General features: G+C 40.6%; 1 protein-coding gene across 1 annotated transcript in view; it reads left to right on the forward strand.

The window, feature by feature from the left end:
* The window catches only part of DCDC2C (doublecortin domain containing 2C), a 60,154-nt gene extending 52,931 nt beyond the window's left edge, over positions 1-7,223 (forward strand). The window contains 2 exon segments of the mRNA XM_067468477.1: positions 3,149-3,286; positions 5,027-7,223. Of these exon segments, the coding sequence (XP_067324578.1) occupies positions 3,149-3,286; positions 5,027-5,125 (237 nt within the window). The 3' untranslated portion in view covers positions 5,126-7,223.
* The last annotated feature ends 12,231 nt before the right edge of the window (positions 7,224-19,454 follow it).

The raw sequence follows: 19,454 nt of genomic DNA on the forward strand, positions 1-19,454 counted from the left end.
TGCCTTCCTCTTGGCACGTTTCTCTCTTTTGCCCTCCATTTGTGCATCTTTAAATTCTACAGCATTTCTGGTCATAGCTGACTTCCAGCTGGAGTGCTCAAGCCAACCTTAAAAACTCTGGCATAGACAATGAGAACTAGGAAGGCCTGGCCTCCATTATAATTAGTTATTCCGTTACACCAACTAATTCAGTATCCTTTACAATGAAATAAAAATGCTTCAGAAATTATGAGTTAAAAGGTGATGCTTGCATATTTATATATATGTTATTAAATGCAAATGCTATGTTTCTGAATCCAAATAATTTCATCATCTAGATCAGGCATGGGCAAACTTGGGTCCTCCAGGTGTTTTGGACTTCTACTCCCACAATTCCTAACAGCCTCAGGCCCCTTGCTTTTCCCCCTCAGGGAAAAGGAAGGGGCCTGAGACTGTTAGGAATTGTGGGAGTTGAAGCCCAAAACACCTGGAGGACCCAAGTTTGCCCATGCCTGATGTAGATACTTGATAGATTTTTTTCCTTTCTTCGACTGGCCTATCCCCAACAGTTCTTATATTTTCATGTTGAAGTCCTCTAGCCTCCAGCAAGCAAGCCATAAGATTTTGTTAAAGTGTTACTGATGGGTTTAGTACATTCTTCTAAAGATGAATGTAGTGATCTGTTTCTCTCTGTTTCTCTCTCAGTCTCTTTGTATATTTAGATACATATTCACATATGTCTTCTGGCAATTTTTAAAATTGCATTTCTTGAATTTTTTTCCTCCTGCTGTTGTTAATTAGTGCGTTTGGTCTGCAGCTTAGGCAAAAATGTGAAAATACCCCAAAGTTATTTTTTATAATACTTGAATCTTCATGGCTGTGTTAGAATTCATGTAATAATGACAACAGCCTATTTATTCTTTCTCTCATACATACTGTAACTTTCATTTCTTGGTTGATTAACTTTAGGTAGATAACTGGGTATCATGAAGGTAATGAGAAAAAATGCATTGCACTTTCAATTACTTTTCATGGCGAAAAGGTACAATTATAGGACCTAAAAGGTACCTCCTATGTGTTATTATTATTCTCTTTATGTTGCAGATGTGTCGGTAGTACTGTGCCTATAGAATTACAAACACTTTCCGTTAGAAGATGCTATTTTCATTTCCATAGCCATCTTGTTGGAACACTTTCAGGTCTGCCTCTGGCTGTGAACTTCAGCAATCATGGTTATGCCATTTCTCAGAATACGATTATGTCTCCAATCCCATTCTTTCTGATAAGCATATGCCTACTTTTACAGCATCCTTCCACATATTTGGACCAGAACATTCTTTTTTTTCTGTTCTCTGGTTTGTGAAATACCTGGTGCAATTTTTAAAATAAACTTTTTTTTTTACTTTCTGGTATCTTGTCACAGTGTACTCCATGATTGCAATCCTATGCATACTTATTGTTGAGTAAGTTCCATTAAAACATTCAAGACTTTGTTAGAAAGTAAATACACATAGGTATCAGAAGGGAAAGAATACTGATTTGGAGGCATACAATGGAGGAATCAATGTCTGTAGTATGAGTTGATGTCTTTAAGTATAAAGACATGGAAATATTAAGGAAAAATGTGGACAATAACCTAGGAATGAATTAGTGTTGGATAATGAATGAGCTGTCAGTTATAGGATTTTGTATCATTTATTTTATTTTCCACAAGCTGGAAGGCTTATGGTAAATGGAATATGAGACTTGAACAGAACAAAGAGATGTTTCTGTTTCTAGGTTAGAAATAGGAATTGAATGATGGAGAACTTTATTAAAATAATCACTCTATTGCTCTACTGAGAACCAGTTGAATGACAGAGATCCAGCTTTAAATTTCTAGCCATTCATCTATTTCTGGGTAGGATTAGATGTTAGGAACACTCCTTTGCCTCTACCTTGTGGGTGAAAATGACAGTCCTGTGTTGAGTTCTCTCCTATCATAGCATGTTACCTCATATTTACAGTGGCCTTCCATCTCCCTACCACCAAAAGATACAGAGATAGGAAAAACCACTGCAGGTTATGAAAGATTGGGATAAACTGCACACATACCTTCAGTAATGAAAGACTACTCTAAGATACTCTTTTAAGTTTCTGGTGTCAGCCTCGCTATTACAGAAAGGACATCAAAGTCTGGCTTTGCTGTTACTCCTGGGCCATCAATCATTTCCCAATTTATATTACTGGGACAACAATCTTGACTGTTAAGTAGGAAAGGCCCCATCTATTCCATCATCAAGCTCCTTTGAGGAGAAACAGGATGGAAAAGGATATGTACATTGGGTTGCTGTGAGTTTTTTGAACTGTATTGCCATGTTCCAGAAGCATACTCTCCTTACATTTCACCCACATCTATGGCAGGCGCCCTCAGAGGTTGCAAGGTCTGTTGGAAAACTCAGCAAGTGAGGTTTATATATCTATGGACTGCCCAGGGTGGGAGAAAGAACTCTTGTCTGATTGAGGAAAGTGTGAATGTTGCAATTGGCCACCTTGATTAGTATTTAATGGCCTTGCAGCCTCAAAACCTGGCTGGTTACTGCCTGGGGGATCCTTTGTACATTTTCCTTAATTTGTATACAATGTAAACCAAATGATAATTTAATACAAACTTTCTTTCACTGTAGACCTGCCTTTCTGTAGTGTTGAGTATTGAAAGGATATTGCTGTCATTACATTGTCTTCTGTGTAATAAATGTTTTAAAGTCCTTTCCACGAACCTTATAGTGGAGAACATATCCAGATTGTGCACCAGAAATGACCAAACCCACCAGGAAAGGCTGTCATAAAAGGTTGTAAAAGGAATTCCAGAGTATGATGGCGATCCCATAGAAAAACAGCAGAACTGTTTTTGAATTTGATATTGATTTAGAATTTAAAAGGCTGTTATTAATTTTAGTCAACACTGAACCAGTTAGGTCCCATACAGTGTAACTGTTCTGTGAAGTTTTGACATTATGAAAATAACGATTAGAAATGACAATGCTAGCAGCACTTTATACTTAAGATGTTACAGCTAATAAGTTACAATGTAGGACAAATTACCAATAGCTACAGTATTGTTACTCTTTTTTAAAAAAAATGTAGATTTTGATTTAATATATAAATAACATGTCACCTGATTTTTTAGATACAAGAGAAGAGTATACAGATGAACAAGATGCAAAGAAACAGAAGCCATTCTACTCTGCACAGAATGAACATTTTGATGCATATGATTATGATTGAAGGGACTATTTTGAACATCATGCCATCTGTGGTTGTAAAGGTATTATAATGGTTTGCTATTAAATGCATATTAATGCTGTTGCACACACACACACATCTATACCTTATAGAAAGGATGAAGACTGAAGTTTTTAAATTGAGGTTTTATAAAATGCTAGCATATATATCCAGAGTTGCCTGTGTTTGTATTTTCATTGTGGCTTTTTCTTTTCTTCCCCTCTTTCCCTCATACACCTTCCCCCTTTTTTGTTTTCTTTTCTTTTCCTTTCCTTTCCTCCCCTCCCTCCTGCCTTCCTTCCTCATTACTTCTTGCTTAACTTTCTTTCTCTTCTCTTCTTTTTTTTGTTCCATAAGCTCCCCTCTTTCCCTTTCCTTTCTATTTTCCTTCTTCCCCTTCCTCCGTTCTTTTCTTTTCCCCTTCTTTTCCTTCTTTTTCTCTTTCCTTCTTTCCTTTCCCCTATGCACATGCTGCCTAGCTGCAATCAATCTGTTTCATTCCTTTTCTTTCCCAGTCACATCACAGAAGGCCACAGCCTAGCCACAGTGAATCTGATTTATTCCTTTTCTTTCCCCCAGTTCCCGACCTGAAAGGGGTGAGAGCTTTTAGTTCATAACGTTCAAATACTTTAAGTTGGAGAATGAAGGGCAGGTGTGCCAAGTTTGGTCCAGATCCATCAAGCCATGTAGGAGCCTTTGTGGTACAAACCAACCAGCATAAGTGTGTGTGTGTGTGTGTGTGGATATATATATATATATATATATATATATATATATATATATATGGAAATATATTTTTAATATTGTAAGCATTGTGCAGTGCAAACGTGGATTTGTATTTCGATGTTGCGTGCTGTGAGTTCAGATGGTCTTACTTTCTGGTAAGTGGGAACAGGATCACACAGTCTTAAATTACAATCTGCCATATCCTTATTTGAGAGCAAGCCTTATTCAATCTACTGGAATTTACCTTTCGGTAGAGACGTATGGGATTAAATTGTTACTATCAAAATATAAGACGTAGTTCTTGTATTGTCACCCTCCACCCCCATGTTTTCAAAACAATTGCAGGTTGAGAATCCCATATCCAGAATTATAAAATCAAAAATATTTCAAAATGCAAAATTGTTCACTAGGTGATGGAGGCTGGATCTACACTGCCTTATATCTGCTTTGAACTGGTTTATAAATCTACACTGCTGGATAAACTGGGATAAGAAAATCTTGGGATATAGGGCAATGTAGAAGGGGCCTGAGATGGCAACACCTTTGATTTCTGATGGCTCAAACAAACATATTTAAAATCTTGTGTAGAACACTACCTTCACACTTTATATATGAAACATTAATGGCATTTGTGTTTAGTTTTGTGTCTCATCTCCATGATGAATGAAAAAACAGATATTCCAAAATCTTGGGAAACAATCCCCAGATTTTTAGTTCCAAGAATTTGAGATAAGACATATTCAGTCAGTAATTTTTCTGTTAAATTTTGTAAATGTATATGTTTTCAAAACTTCAATTCATTAAAAAAAGAAAAGAAAAACAGTTATTTGAGGATTATAGCAAGACAGACCTAAGGTACCACAACAGCCTTGTTTCATTAAGTACAGAGGTTTGTGTGTGTGTGTGTGTGTCAGGAGCAACTTGAGAAACTGCAAGTCACTTCTGGTGTTAGGTAATAATTACAGAGATAACAATGTGTGGCACTTAACTCTGTGCCAGTTATAGCAGCAAGCTAGTAGCAACAAACTGTATAACATAACCCTTTCCTCTTTTTTAGGATTTCAAAGGTGCAACTCAAGGAACATTGTGTTTACTACCAGTTATATCTTCAACACAACCATCTAAAATGATAGCTCCTTCTTTCCAACACAATTAGAAATGTAAACTTTAATTGTTGGTTTTGTGCTCCCTATTTTGTTGCCATCTATGTGTTTGTTCCCCATTAGGGTTTGGTAAGGATGAAGATGTTAAATTATTTAGCAAAACTCCCACATTTAGTGTTTTTTTGCTATACAAGTTGTTGGTGATTAATTCTTTTTGTAATTTCCTGATGAATTATTTCTCCATGTCAGCCTAATCAGCAGGCCTGCTGTGAAATATAATTGCACTTGCAAGAAAATTAACTTCTCATGAGAGGAATAAATTTCATGATTAAATTTGGTGGCATGAATAACATTCAAATACCCAAGCAGAGTGGCATGCTGATCTTTGCCATGATTTGATGACCTTTCTAAAAGAACAAAATAATGTTTTTGAAACAGTCCAGTGTGTCACAACTCACAGCAGACTAGAAAAATGTTTAAAGCAACCAAATATACTCTTGGAAAATCAAGGAACATCACCTCAGTGGAATTAAAAAAAAAACAGCCTTTCTCTGGGGTCAACAAAACACAACTCACCAAGTTCTCTCCCTGCCTCCCCCACATTTCCAAAGTCTGATAAGGAAACATATTTTCTTTTAAATGTAATTACTTAACTGGATTTAAGTATGGTAGCAGTCTGGCATTCATATCAGCAGGAGACAGACTTCTGTGCGAGTAACATGAATTATCTGTTGTTTTCTGCACAGAAAAAAGACCTTCCTCTACCCATATTTTCCATGGTGATAAGCATGGTGTTTTTCTTCTTGCCATCTTTTAACTTAGTACATTATTTTTGAACTTACAGCTGTACTTTCATGAAATGCAAATATTTGATGTAGGGCCAGCCAAATCCTAAATGAGAGCTGTCAGGCTAAAACTACAGATGTGGAATAGCTTTTGGAACTCTTTATTTCTCAAGTGCTGTGTGAAAATGTCCTTGGTGTCTGCAGAATCAAGCAAGTGCCCCATGTTCTGTTAACTCAGTCCATAAATATGCCTAGGAGGAAGAACTACAGCTAAAGCTTCACAGGAATATTTTTTTCCTTGTTGATTTTATGAAAAGAGAAGGGACTTGGTGGTGGTGAGGGAGCACCTCCAAGATAAGAGATCCCCCATTCTCTAAATTCAGGGCTTTAGTGTTTCACTGAAGTAAAAGCCCTACACACATATGAGGTATAACCATAAAAATAAAATGGCTTGTCTCAGAGATAATATGTCAGAGGCAGTGTGGTTTGCATATTATACTGAAGGCACACCTGCATCAGGTAGTTCAGCCAGATGTAAATATACCCCAGATCACCCCCAAATATGGCACATTAATGTTGACTATTGGGCTGTCATTTCCATGACCAGGAAACACTTCTCTCTATCTCACTGACTTGATGCACAACCATATAAAAGAATTGCAGTGATGGAAACCGGGAACTGCAAAAAGTATCACATAATGAAGGCTCCCACTATACAACAGGATGTTTTGAAAGGTGGTATGCCTTTCCAGATGGAAGAAGCTGTTACTCAATACTGTGGAGTCATACATTTGTTTTGATAGTTTTTATAGTCATAAATTCCCAACATGGTGGCAATCTGTATTGCCTGCAGAAAGAAAAAAGATTTTGACTACCGTTTTCACCTGTACAACTAATTCACTTCTACTTTAGAAAAAAAAAAGGGAGGGGGGATATTTCAAAGGCAGGCTCTTTCACAAATGCCTAGATCAATTTTGCTTTGAACAGTTGCTCTCCCCCGCATTATCCCTTAAAACTGCTGAGTCTGAAATCTGGTGAGAATTCTTCAAGTGGAAAAATTCTTACTTTAGCCACTTCATTTCCTTAATACTAAAGAACCTTCTTTTGTAGGAATATTGTGGAAGTGAGGAAGATATAATTCATATGTCCAGTGCTTTTGCTTTATCCATTATAATACTTTGAACAGTGGCTGTGATATATCCTAGCATATGATGGCAGTAGAAATACAGATTTGTAAAGGCGTGGAGTTTCTACCAGTGTTTTTTCTAAGTTCATAGAAAACTTTGAAAAGATACATACATGAGGGACTTCCCGGAATATTGCTGAACATTCATTTCTACACATTTCATTGTGTACTGTACACTTTTATATTATCAAAAGGAATTTATATTAAAAGTCTTTATATGTGGCTAAGCTGTATGCTTTCTATGTATATTTGGGATCTTTTTGAATTCCCTTTAAAAAGAATATAGTTTAGTTCAAACAGAACAGACTTGTTAGCCAGTGATCTGAGAAGTGTGTCTTGAGGGAAAAAATGTTGTAGGCAGGCACTTTATCTGTCAAAAAAAGAAATATTAGTGGTACAAAGTAGCAATAACTTTGAGATGTACAACACTACAATGCACTGGATTAATTAAATGTGCATTTTACAGAAGCCATAAAATAATCCCAAGTATGTGGTGCTTGTTTTATCTGGAGGCTGTTTCTGTAGCTCTTTCTTTCCAAAATACAGGTTTCAGCATTGTAACACAAGTTACAAAATCATCTGAAATGTATTTGGACCTCTTAAATTAAAATGCACTGTCTCTATTACAAAGTCATCTCATACTAAGCAAGAGTGCAAAATATTAAAATACAATAATCAAAAATGAGAAGTAAAAATGCTATCATACTGGGAGGGAGAAACAGCTATGTATATTTTCCAGATATCAGCTGTATTATTTAATATAGGCATGGGCAAAAGCCCCTAGTCACAGACTGGCACATGGGCGGTGGGTACGGACTCAGTCGTTCTACCTCAAGGTCCGAGGCAGTTGAGTAGTTCGGCAGCTGTATCCGCGACTGAGCAGCCCTATTGAGGACCCACTCTGCTCACCCCACACGGGGAGGGGGCTAGAAAAGGTGCCCTAAACATAGTCTGCCTCACTTATCCCTGACTGGACTGCCGCGTCCAGTGGGGTCACCATCCTGCGGCCAAAAAAGAAAAATGAACTTCGGTACGTGGAACGTACGGACTCTGATGGACAACAGTGACAGTGAACGCCCCGAACGCAGAACTGCCATCATTGCAAGGGAGCTGGGACGCTTCAACATCGACATAGCAGCCCTTCAGGAGACCCGGAGAGCAGGAGAGGGACAGCTGAAGGAAGAAAAAGGAGGCTACACCTTCTTCTGGAAGGGACTGCCCGAAAAAGACCAAAGAATGCACGGAGTTGGCTTTGCCATCAGGAATGATCTGGTGAAACATCTGTCCGAAGCACCCACTGGCATCAACGAACGACTCTCAACCCTCCGAATTGATCTTGCCAAAAACCAACGGGCAACCATCATAAGTGCCTATGCACCAACACTAGACGCTGATGAAGACATCAAGGAGAAATTCTACTGTCAGCTGGACAACGTCCTATCGGGGATACCTAAGGAGGACAAAATCATTCTCCTGGGGGACTTCAATGCAAGAGTCGGGCGAGACTTCGACCTGTGGCCAGGGACCATAGGAAAAGACGGGGTTGGAAACAGCAACTCGAATGGCATCCTGCTTCTCACCAAATGTGCGGAGCACAACCTTGTCATCACCAACACGCTCTTCCGCCAGAAAAACAAGTTCAAGACATCATGGAAGCACCCACGGTCAAAGCATTGGCACCTCTTAGACTATGTAATCACACGTGCCAGAGACCGCCGTGACGTACTCCTCACAAGAGCCATGACAGGTGCTGACGACTGCTGGACCGACCACAGGCTAATCCGATCCACGATGGCTATCAAGATTGCCCCCAAGCGCAGACTCCAAGGAAGAAAGACAAGGCGCAAAATGAACACCCAAGCCCTTCAAGAGCCCTCCAGGCGAGCCCATCTCCAAACAGCACTCAAGGACCATCTACCCACAGTACACCCCGAAAATGTTGAGGAACACTGGAACAAACTGAAGACCTCCATCATCCAAGCCTGCGAAGAATCTATTGGATACCAAGCCAAGAAACATCAAGACTGGTTTGATGAAAATGACATCGAGATCCAACAGCTAATCGACAAGAAAAGGAAAGCCTTCCAAACATGGCAGAGAGACATCAACTGTGCTGCTAAGAAAAAGATCTACGCCAGTGCAAAAGCTGAGGTCCAAAGAAGGACAAGAGAACTCAAGAACATCTGGTGGACAAAGAGGGCTGAAGAAATCCAACACCTGGCAGATACCCATAATGCTCAAGGATTCTTCAAAGCCACAAAGGTCATCTATGGGCCAAGAAACCATGGCATACAGCCTCTACGCTCATCAGACGGAACCAAACTCCTGAAGGACCAAAAGTCAATTGCACTACGTTGGAAAGAACACTACCAAAGCCTCCTAAACCGCAGCTCCAGTGTGGCCGAAGAGGTCCTCTCACAAATCCCGCAACAACAAACCAGGGATGAGCTTGCAGCAGTGCCTAGTTTGGAAGAAGTCAGCAATGCCATCAGCCAACAAAAGAACAACAAAGCCAGCGGACCGGATGGGATCCCTGCTGAAATCTTTAAAGAGGGAGGACCTGCGCTGACACACCAACTCCACCAGCTCATAGAAAAATCCCGAGAAAATCCCGAGAAAATCCCAGCAGACTTCAAGGATGCCACCATCATCACCCTCTTCAAAAAAGGGGAAAGAACAGACTGCGGAAACTATCGAGGTATCTCCCTTCTAACCTCCGCTGGGAAAATCCTCGCAAGAATCCTTGCAAACCGCCTTCTGCCCCTCTCAGAAGACACCCTCCCAGAATCCCAGAACGGCTTCCGCCCCTCCAGAGGAACTGTGGACATGATCTTCACTGCACGACAACTCCAAGAAAAATGCAGGGAACAAAACCAACCTCTGTACATGGCATTCATCGACCTTGCAAAGGCATTCGACACAGTGAATCGCAGCGCTCTCTGGACCATCCTCCAAAAAATCGGGTGCCCAAGCAAATTTGTGAACATCCTGCGGCTCCTCCACGATGACATGATGGCAACAGTCTTGGATAGCAATGGCTCCCAAAGTGACCCATTTAAGGTGGAATCGGGTGTCAAACAGGGATGTGTTATTGCCCCAACTTTATTCTCCATCTTCATCGCCATGATACTACACCTTGTTGATGGGAAGCTTCCCACCGAAGTGGAAATCATCTATCGGACAGACGGCAAGCTATTTAACCTCAGCAGACTGAAAGCCAAAACCAAGGTCACAACAACATCTGTTATAGAACTCCAGTATGCTGATGACAATGTCGTCTGTGCGCATACAGAAGAAGATCTACAAGCCACTCTCAACACCTTTGCAGAAGCATACACAAAGCTTGGCCTGTCACTGAACATCGAGAAAACCAAAGTGCTGTTCCAGCAGTCACCAACCGCCCCCTCTCCAATGCCAGAGATACAGCTTAATGGCGTAACATTAGAAAATGTCGACCATTTCCGCTACCTTGGCAGCCACCTCTCCACCAAAGTCAACATCGACGCCGAAATACAACACCGCCTGAGCTCTGCCAGTGCAGCATTTTCCAGAATGAAGCAGAGAGTGTTTGAGGACCGGGACATCCGTAGGGAGACCAAGGTGCTTGTCTATAAAGCTATTGTCCTCCCAACCCTGCTATATGCCTGTGAGACGTGGACTGTCTACAGACGTCACATGCAGCTCCTGGAACGATTCCATCAGCGCTGCCTCCGGAAAATCCTGCAAATCTCCTGGGAAGACAAGCGGACAAACATCAGCGTGCTGGAGGAAGCAAAGACCACCAGCATTGAAGCAATGGTCCTCCAACATCAACTCCGCTGGACAGGCCACGTTGTCCGGATGCCTGACCACCGTCTCCCAAAGCAGTTGCTCTACTCCGAACTCAAGAACGGAAAACGGAATGTTGGTGGACAGGAAAAGAGATTTAAAGATGGGCTCAAAGCCAACCTTAAAAACTCTGGCATAGACACTGAGAACTGGGAGGCCCTGGCCCTTGAGCGCTCCAGCTGGAGGTCAGCTGTGACCAGCAGTGCTGCAGAATTCGAGGAGGCACGAGTGGAGGGTGAAAGAGAGAAACGTGCCAGGAGGAAGGCGCGTCAAGCCAACCCTGACCGGGACCGCCTTCCACCTGGAAACCAATGCCCTCACTGCGGAAGAAGATGCAGAGCAAGAATAGGGCTCCACAGCCACATGCGGACCCACAAGGAAACCCATGATGGAAGACCATCTTACTCGTCCAACGAGGGATCGCCTAAGTAAGTAAGTAAGTAAGGGCAAAAGCAGTAACAGTCAATTTAATATAGGGGAAAGGCTGCATGGTGGTGTTTTTCATGACCAGCTCCGAAATAACGAGGCCAGACACATGAAATTGAATGAAATATGGGCTGCTTTATTTGACCTAATAACAAGTTAAGTTTAGAATTTAGAAAACTTGCCCAAAAGGGAGGAGCAACCTGGTTGGGGTTTTAGCCAGGGCAGGTGTTTACCTGTGATGAACCTTCCCAGTTTCACTTGGGCTAAAATACCTGACCTCAAGGGCAATGCAGTCTTCTGGACTGTTAACCCAGGATGGCAGTGTTGTGGAAGACAGATCTAAGGAACTCCTCACTGCAAGCTCCAGAACTCCAGAAGGGAAAGCAAACTAATGTCAGCCCACAGAGCAGGTTTCTTCCCATCTTCAAGGCTCCAGAAGTCAAGGATGCTATTCCAGATCCCAAATGGTGCCAAAGTGTACTTTTGGTATTCTTCCCCAAAAACTGCCCCATCAGGCCAGAACAGCTCTCATTCCCTCCTGCAAATCTCTCAGGAAAAGACGATTATCTTCTTATGTTAGGTGTACTCCACTGACCCTACATAATTTAGCCTCTGAAAAATTAGATTCCAATGTGGGTGCAAAAAAACCAAATTTGTCTTTCATAGGTTTGGAAATTATCCTATTGTGTTTTCTGTGTGATAAATCCAAGCACATTGGGAGCTCTTCTCCATACCAAACTTTACATCATAGAAGTGCAGATCAAATTAGCAGACCAGGCTGCCATATTTGCAGATAATGGAAGTCATGCAAATCCTGTAGCCTCAGTGCTTTGCCTTTCAGCACACTCGTCAGTCCTACCAAGGTGAATGATGAAGATGTTAAAGAGCCTTGTGCTCTTCAAATAGTAGTGACAACAAACCATTCCACCTCCCAAGCCACTCAACTGTGGCAACATAACTCAAACCCAATTGCAGAGGCCCATAATAATTGCCTGAGCAGACGGCAAAACACTCTTCCCGTTATCTTTGGTTTAATGGAGGCCCTCTTCAATCTGTATAAGACCAACATTAAATAATGAGTAAGACTGGAATACGGTAACACATTCCAGTTGGTCCAGTGGAATGGACCAAGTGGCTTGAAGCCCATTTGTACTACTAATAATAATGTTATAAAGTCAGCACTGCAAAGGCTACAGTGTCCCTAAGAAATTGCTAAACACCATTATCAAAGACATTTGGCCTTGTGTGTTATAACTGATAGTCCACCATCTTGATAACATGTTATTTAGGTTAGAATTGGAACTCTAGTAACTGAAAATAGAATGCCAATCAATATATAGTCATCTAATCCTCAGCAATGATTGTAATTAAGAAAGCTAAGGCTAAAAAGACACAAATGTAACGAATTAAATTAAGGAAGCTGTGTTTCTAACACTTCAATTGTACTCTATCCAACCTAGTTAAAGTCTCCAACGTGATTGTAAAATGAAGATATTTGAGAACAAAGATAGCAAAGACAGATTTAAAAACATCTGGGAAGTGAAATTGAAGCCTTAGGATAAACTAGTAACACATACTCATATCTGCCTTGCAATGTTATATAAGATTTGCATTGGTGACTATAGCTAATTCCCAGTCATGCATGGACTTTTCATGGAACCCTCAAATGGTAAATTTATGAAGAAAGTTGGCCTGATAAATTGACAGAAACTACAAACCTGGGCTAATATGTATCCTGACACAATGAGAATACTAGATTTGATAGTGTCTTCTTGTAGCTTAACTGCTTGGCTGTCTAAACAAAATATAGTTGGGAAATTATTTGTAAATTCACTGACATTTTTGTGCCCTTAAAGTTGAATGTGTTATGAAAGCTGAAGGTCTGCTTAAAACCCAAACAACTTGTGAATAAAACAAATGGGGAAATGGAGATCAGAATCAATGCCTTCGTCCTCGGATCTACCTATACATGTTGACAGCTAGCCTTGGGAGAAGAACTTAGGGGAGAAAAACCCAGGACTAGTGTAAATCTTTAGGAAGGTAATCCATGAGTAGATACATATATATAATGCAGAATTGTGGGAGAAACCTCAATAATGAGCAACTATCTGATTAGTACAGCCACTTTTGAGCTCATGACATGAACATATCCTTTGGGGACAACAACACTGGATCAGCTCTGAAGCATAGCAAGCCAAAGAGGGCAGTTGTACCTTTGACCATGGGGAAAAACGAGGTCTGGCAAAAACTTTAAGGATTGTGATTGACAAGAAGAGTGTATAAATTAGTCCAAAACTATGAAAAAACCTAATGAGCAGCAACTGAATGATTGGCTGCATATAAAGGTTATAGCCCGCAGCTGAATTGATCTCCCACCCCATCCTGCTGAGTAACCAAATCCCTTTCTACAATGTCCAAAATGAGACAATGTAAATGGAATTACGACAATAAAATACATTGAATTTGCATTGGTTAGTTTCAAAAGCTGTGTATGTTTGAATTATGACAGAAATTTATAGTCTTTTCCTCGTTATAGGCAGAAAGAAGCTGTTAAGCTGCTGATCAATCTTAACAGGGACACTGCATTAAAAAAACAACATGAAAAATAATCATGTAATTTAATGTTGCTATCTAAGCAATAACTCATGAACTTGTTCTGTCTGTCCTTTCAGGCATTCTTTCAATGATCTGTCAGCGTTTTCAGCTACATTTGAAATCATGTCTTGTATATGTAATAAGGGGAAAAATCATGCAAATACAAACCAAATGCAGGCTAGCCTTTGCCATTTTTTGTTGATATATCTAATTCAACCACACTCCTCCTCGAAATTGCTTTTAGGAAGCCAGTGTCTTTGTTTAGAAGGCAGGTATCTCTGGTGTAGTAGTATAGTGCTTTCCACCTTGCTGAAGTAATTGCTGACAGATCTGGAGAAATAGGACAGGGAAATTTTGTTCCAGAGAATATAATGTATCAGAACAGCTCCTAGTGATTTTTGAAATGGATTTTGAAATTATGGCTCACTTTGGCATATTAAAGTGTTTTGAAGTATTGATAGGTGTGAAATTGAATTGTAGTGGGAAGCTGTGTATGCGATTTTTCCAGTTCTGTGGAGGTATATGTTTGCATAACAAAAAAAGAAACCAATACATCTCTTTATAAGGCGTTTTCTTGTGTGGTTGGCCATGTAATTTTAATAAACATACATATGCTGCGGGGTTTTGCAAACTCTGTGAAGCTGGGATATAGAATCTGGCCCTTAACCTTTAAGCTCTAGAAACAGCATTTTCACAGAAACAGTCATAATGGACCTTATCACACAAGAGAATGAATCCACTTTAAATCCAGTTTCTGCCTTCTGAAGAATTCTGGGGTTTGTAGTTTGGAGAGGAGGCTTTAACAGCCTAACTAAACTATAAACCCCAGAATTCTGCAGGAGTGGATTCATTCTCTAGTGTGATGAGGTAGATATCGACAGGTCCATATTAAGAGAGAATCTTTTAAAACACAAGAGTGTGCTTAATTTTTAAAAGATCTGCACAAGCTGGGTCAGTTCCTGAAATTTGGTAGGTGGCTACCAGAGACTGGGTTTCTGGGACATGAAAATCTCATTGTGACATTCCCTCACAAGGGAGGTCTTGCCTGGCTTTCTCGCAGATAATTTTGAGTCCATGCGGTGAAGACATAGCTTTTCCAGAGGAGCACCTGTAGACTATGAATTGATGGTTTAGTCACAGTGCATTCTTCTGTTGTTCCGGCACGTTCTGACTTGTGTATTTGGGGGTTATTAGAATTATTTTAAATTCACATTCTACTATTTTATAAGCAACAACAGGCATGTTTTTGTTACTTGCACTCACCATCTCCTGCCACTTTCCTCTTCCTCTTGCCTGCAGTTTAGCAACTCCCAGTACTGGTTCATGGCAAACCATAATTTGACATTTCAAGCAAACCTCCAACTAAATTAGATTTAGAATCATGGTTTACAGATAATATTGTTTATACAAACCATAGCTTCTCGGAAGCAGAACAAGCAGCAAACTGTAGTTTGCTGCAACCTATGACTGTGCTGAGAGTACCTGGGGAGTCCTCCTGGAATCATCACTGAGCCTGGAACCTCAGGTTTTGCTGGTGGCCAGGGGAGCCTGTACCTTGAGAAATCAAAGTTGGCCAAGGTGGTCCACACACTCATTACAGCTAGGATAGACTACTGCAATGCGCTCTACATGGGGTTGCCTTTGAAGACGGTTCAGAAGTTTCAAATAGTCCAACGAGAGGCAGCCAAGTTAACTGGAGCAGTATACAGGGAGCACACAACTCCCATGTCACGCTAGCTCCACTGGTTGCCAGTTTGCTTCCGAACACAATTCAAGGTGCTGTCTTTGGCCTATAAAGCCCTAAACGGCCCCAGCACAATTTACCTGTCCAAATGCATCTCCCTATATGAACCATTGCAGAGATTAAGATCCTCTCCATCCCACCACTGTCACAGGTGTGATTGGTGGGGATGAGAGAAAGGGCCTTCCCAATTATTGCCTCTTGGCTATAGAACTCCCTTCTTGGTGAGATTAGATCAGCCCCCCCCCCCCCCCGTCCTTTAGAACAGGCATCCTCAAACTGCGGCCCTCCAGCTGTTTTGGCCTCCAGCTCCCAGAAGGCCTAACAAACGTGTTCAATTTTCAGGAATTCTGGGAGTTGAAGACCCAAACAGCTGGAGGGCCACAGTTTGAGGATGCCTGTTAAAGAATAATGGTAAAAACTTGGCTTTGGGACTAAGCCTTTGGGACAGTGCAATAAGGCTGCAGTAGGAAACCCTACTGTGCCAACAGGATTTGATGTAGATGATTGAGACGGTTTTAAACAGTGGATTTTAATGTCTAGAAATTATTTTAATGTTTATGTATGTGTATAGTATATATATGCCCTGACATTGAATGTTTGCCATTTATATTTTGTGCTCCACCCTGAGTCCCCTTTGGGGTGAAAAGGGCAAAATATAAATGCTTAAAATAAATAAATAAATAAATAAATAAATAAATGTAAGCTGGTTTGAATTCCATATTGAGAAAAAGGTGAGTTAGGTATTGGAAAACACTAAACAATGATTTCATATTACTTTTGAGAAACCCAAATCAAGCTTCCTTCCTTCTGCATAGTTGTCTTAAGAAAGTTTGAAAGGGTGTGATTTTGTTCATTGATGCACCTGTAGATCAGATTTGTGTTACTGTGTAGTGAGAATAATTGTGAGACACTGGTGTTTTGCTCCAAAACTACAATGTATGAAGGACGCCTCAATCTTCTATCATTGATGGCAATAAAGTGTGTGTGTGTGTGTGTGTGTGTGTGTGTGTGTGTGTGTGGTGAGGAATGGGAGAGGGCCTTCTTGGTTTTTGTAGCCCAGTTGAGAAATGCTCCCTTAAATATCTTATCGGTGCCAACTTCTGCCTCTTTCCAATGCCAGGTCAATAGATCATGCCACCCATATAGAAATTTACAAATTTCTGGATTGTGTGGATTTGGAACATGTCAGATAATAACAAGTCTGACTGAAATGAATAATTTCTGGTTCAAGAATACCATAGAATCATGCTGGAGGACTTAGAAAATCCGTAGAGAGGGCATCTTTTGTCAGATGTGGATACCAGTTCTGGGTATACAGATACATTAAAAAAAAATGAACCATTAGGTCTTAATTTATTATAAATGTGCATGGATTTTATGCGTCAAACCCTTCAAGGGGCACTGGGGATCTATGCCATTGCGGGAGGCTATATCAAGTTATGCCTACACATAAGTGTAGAAGATTATTGTTATTACGGCATCTCTAAAGTCATTTCTAACTTATGGTAACACTAACGTAAAACTATATCTGGGTCTGAGAGTGTGTGACTTGCCCAAAGTGGGTTTTTGTGACCAAACAGGGAATTCAACCCTGGTTTTCACTATGTCATGAATCACTACATAGCAGATAAACAGGAAAACATTTATGTAGGAAACATAACATCCAGAATAAAGAATGGTTTGAGAGGAGCAATGGTCTATGTGACAAAAGTGACCTTCCTCCCTAACTGCATCCCTTTTGCAGCCTTTCATGATTCCTCTATTTCTTCCCTCTCCTTAACTAAATTAGAGTTGGTTTATCTAATTGACTTTAATTATATTTTATTATGATGGGTGTTCCTATCACATATGTCGTAAGCTGTTTTCTTTGCCATATTAGGAGGAAGGCAGGATTTTTATTAACTCTTTTTTATCAGTCCATCCTCCTCTTCAACTATTCTTTCATTTCTGAGTAAAAATCCTTCACTAATCATTCATTCTGGTCCAACCCACTATTCCATCACACACTAGATGCCCTCATTCACCCACTGGTTTTCTGCTGGACGTAAAACATATTTGATATTATGTTCACATTTCTTGAGAGATTAAAAGGCGGAAGAATTGGAAGGAGGCAATAGTTTTGCAATCTATTTGGCAATGATATTCCTCCTTCCTCCACTTTTCAGGCTATCATACTTTTGTCATTGAAGTGAGAATTGCAGCAATTTTGCATAAAACCTACAATTTCTTTCAGCCATGCTTTGACTGATAACAGGCTGTTCTTTTTTTTTATGTACCTACAGGAAGCGAAACAAGAATAAACTACACCTCCTTTCCCATCTAATAGGTAGAAGGAGACACACTGAGTGTTGTGTCTCATTTACTTATTATATGCTATTCTCATATGTTGCAGTGCTAGGTACCAACCTTACAAACAATATAAAGCAATGATGCATAGTGACAACTTTTGTCCTTTCTTGAAGTTTGTTGCTTGTTTTGTAAGGCAGGGATAGTGTACAAAATTTATTCTTGTGGGCCTTGTGTGTGTGTGTTGGTGTATGAAGCCAGTGTGGCCTTGTGGTTTGAGCTTTGGATTACTGACCTGGAGAACAGATCTCACAACCTCTGAGGATGCCTGCCGTAGATGCAGGCATAACGTCAGGAGAGAATGCTTCTAGAACATGGCCATACAGCCCAAAAAACCTACAAAACCCAGTGATTCCAGCCATGAAAGCCTTCAACAATACAATCAACACTTGGTCATGAAAGCTGACAGGTAATCTTGGGCATGTCACACACACTTAGGACCTTCTCACACACTCCTAATGCCATATTGCCATCATAACACGGTTCGGGGCGGGGCCTCCAGCAGAAGTTCAGGGACACCATGTGATGGCTGTAACCCTCAACAGGCTGGCAAGCATCGTAGGATAGTTAAATTGTTATGTCTGATGCGGTCCTTAGCTACAGAAAACCCCACAATAGGTTTGAAATCTACCCCAAAGATCCTAGTACCAAAAGAAGTCCTGCACAGCCATTCAGTAACCCTGCGGAGTGGGACAAGAGTTAGGGTTAGAGTTAGCAAACTCCTTGTATCGGTACTCTCTTTCTTCCTGATAAACAGTGAAGAAGGAGAGGGGTCTCAGTCATTTTTTCAAACCTAGAATCCTCTTAAATAAGATATACATGGCCTGACAAAAATGTGATAGGCCTATTTATGTTTTTTTTAAAAAAAAATAGGGTGATTGTTATTGCTGTTGTTGTTTTGATTTGAAACTGTGCAGGAGAAGCTTGCAACCTATTGCAAAAGCTTCTTACCACCCCTGCAGGCTTCCAGGGGCTTATCTACACCAAACAATTTGAAGACTGTGCTCATGCTCCAATAATAACTGTGAGGTAGAGTCTACATCAGTGGTTCCCAACCTTTCTTTGGTTAGGGACCACTTGACCAGGGACTACACTGCAACATTAGTAAAAAAAGGGTTACAAATCTGTTTTTTTAGGTCAACTTTAGATTCAGTTTGGTTATTTGGGGTGTGGATTCAGAAAATTGCATTAGATGGACCACATCACCTCTAGTTTCTGATACAGAACATATGTCATCCAGTAGTAGCCGACTGCTCACCCACAGAAAATATTTAATAATCTAGGGCTAATGTGGTCTATCCAATGCAATTTTCTGAATCAGCACCCCCCAAAACCCCAGGAACAGGCCTAAAAATGAAGGCACCAAGGTGCCTTCGCTTCCATGGAATGGCTCCACTCAGGGAGGAGGAGGAGGAGGAAAAGCAGCAGTCAGGAGGCTTGTTGTTGTGCCTTTAGTGGGTAGTCAGCCTGAG

This window comes from Anolis sagrei, chromosome 1 (assembly GCF_037176765.1).
Source record: "Anolis sagrei isolate rAnoSag1 chromosome 1, rAnoSag1.mat, whole genome shotgun sequence".
Lineage (NCBI taxonomy): Eukaryota > Metazoa > Chordata > Lepidosauria > Squamata > Dactyloidae > Anolis > Anolis sagrei.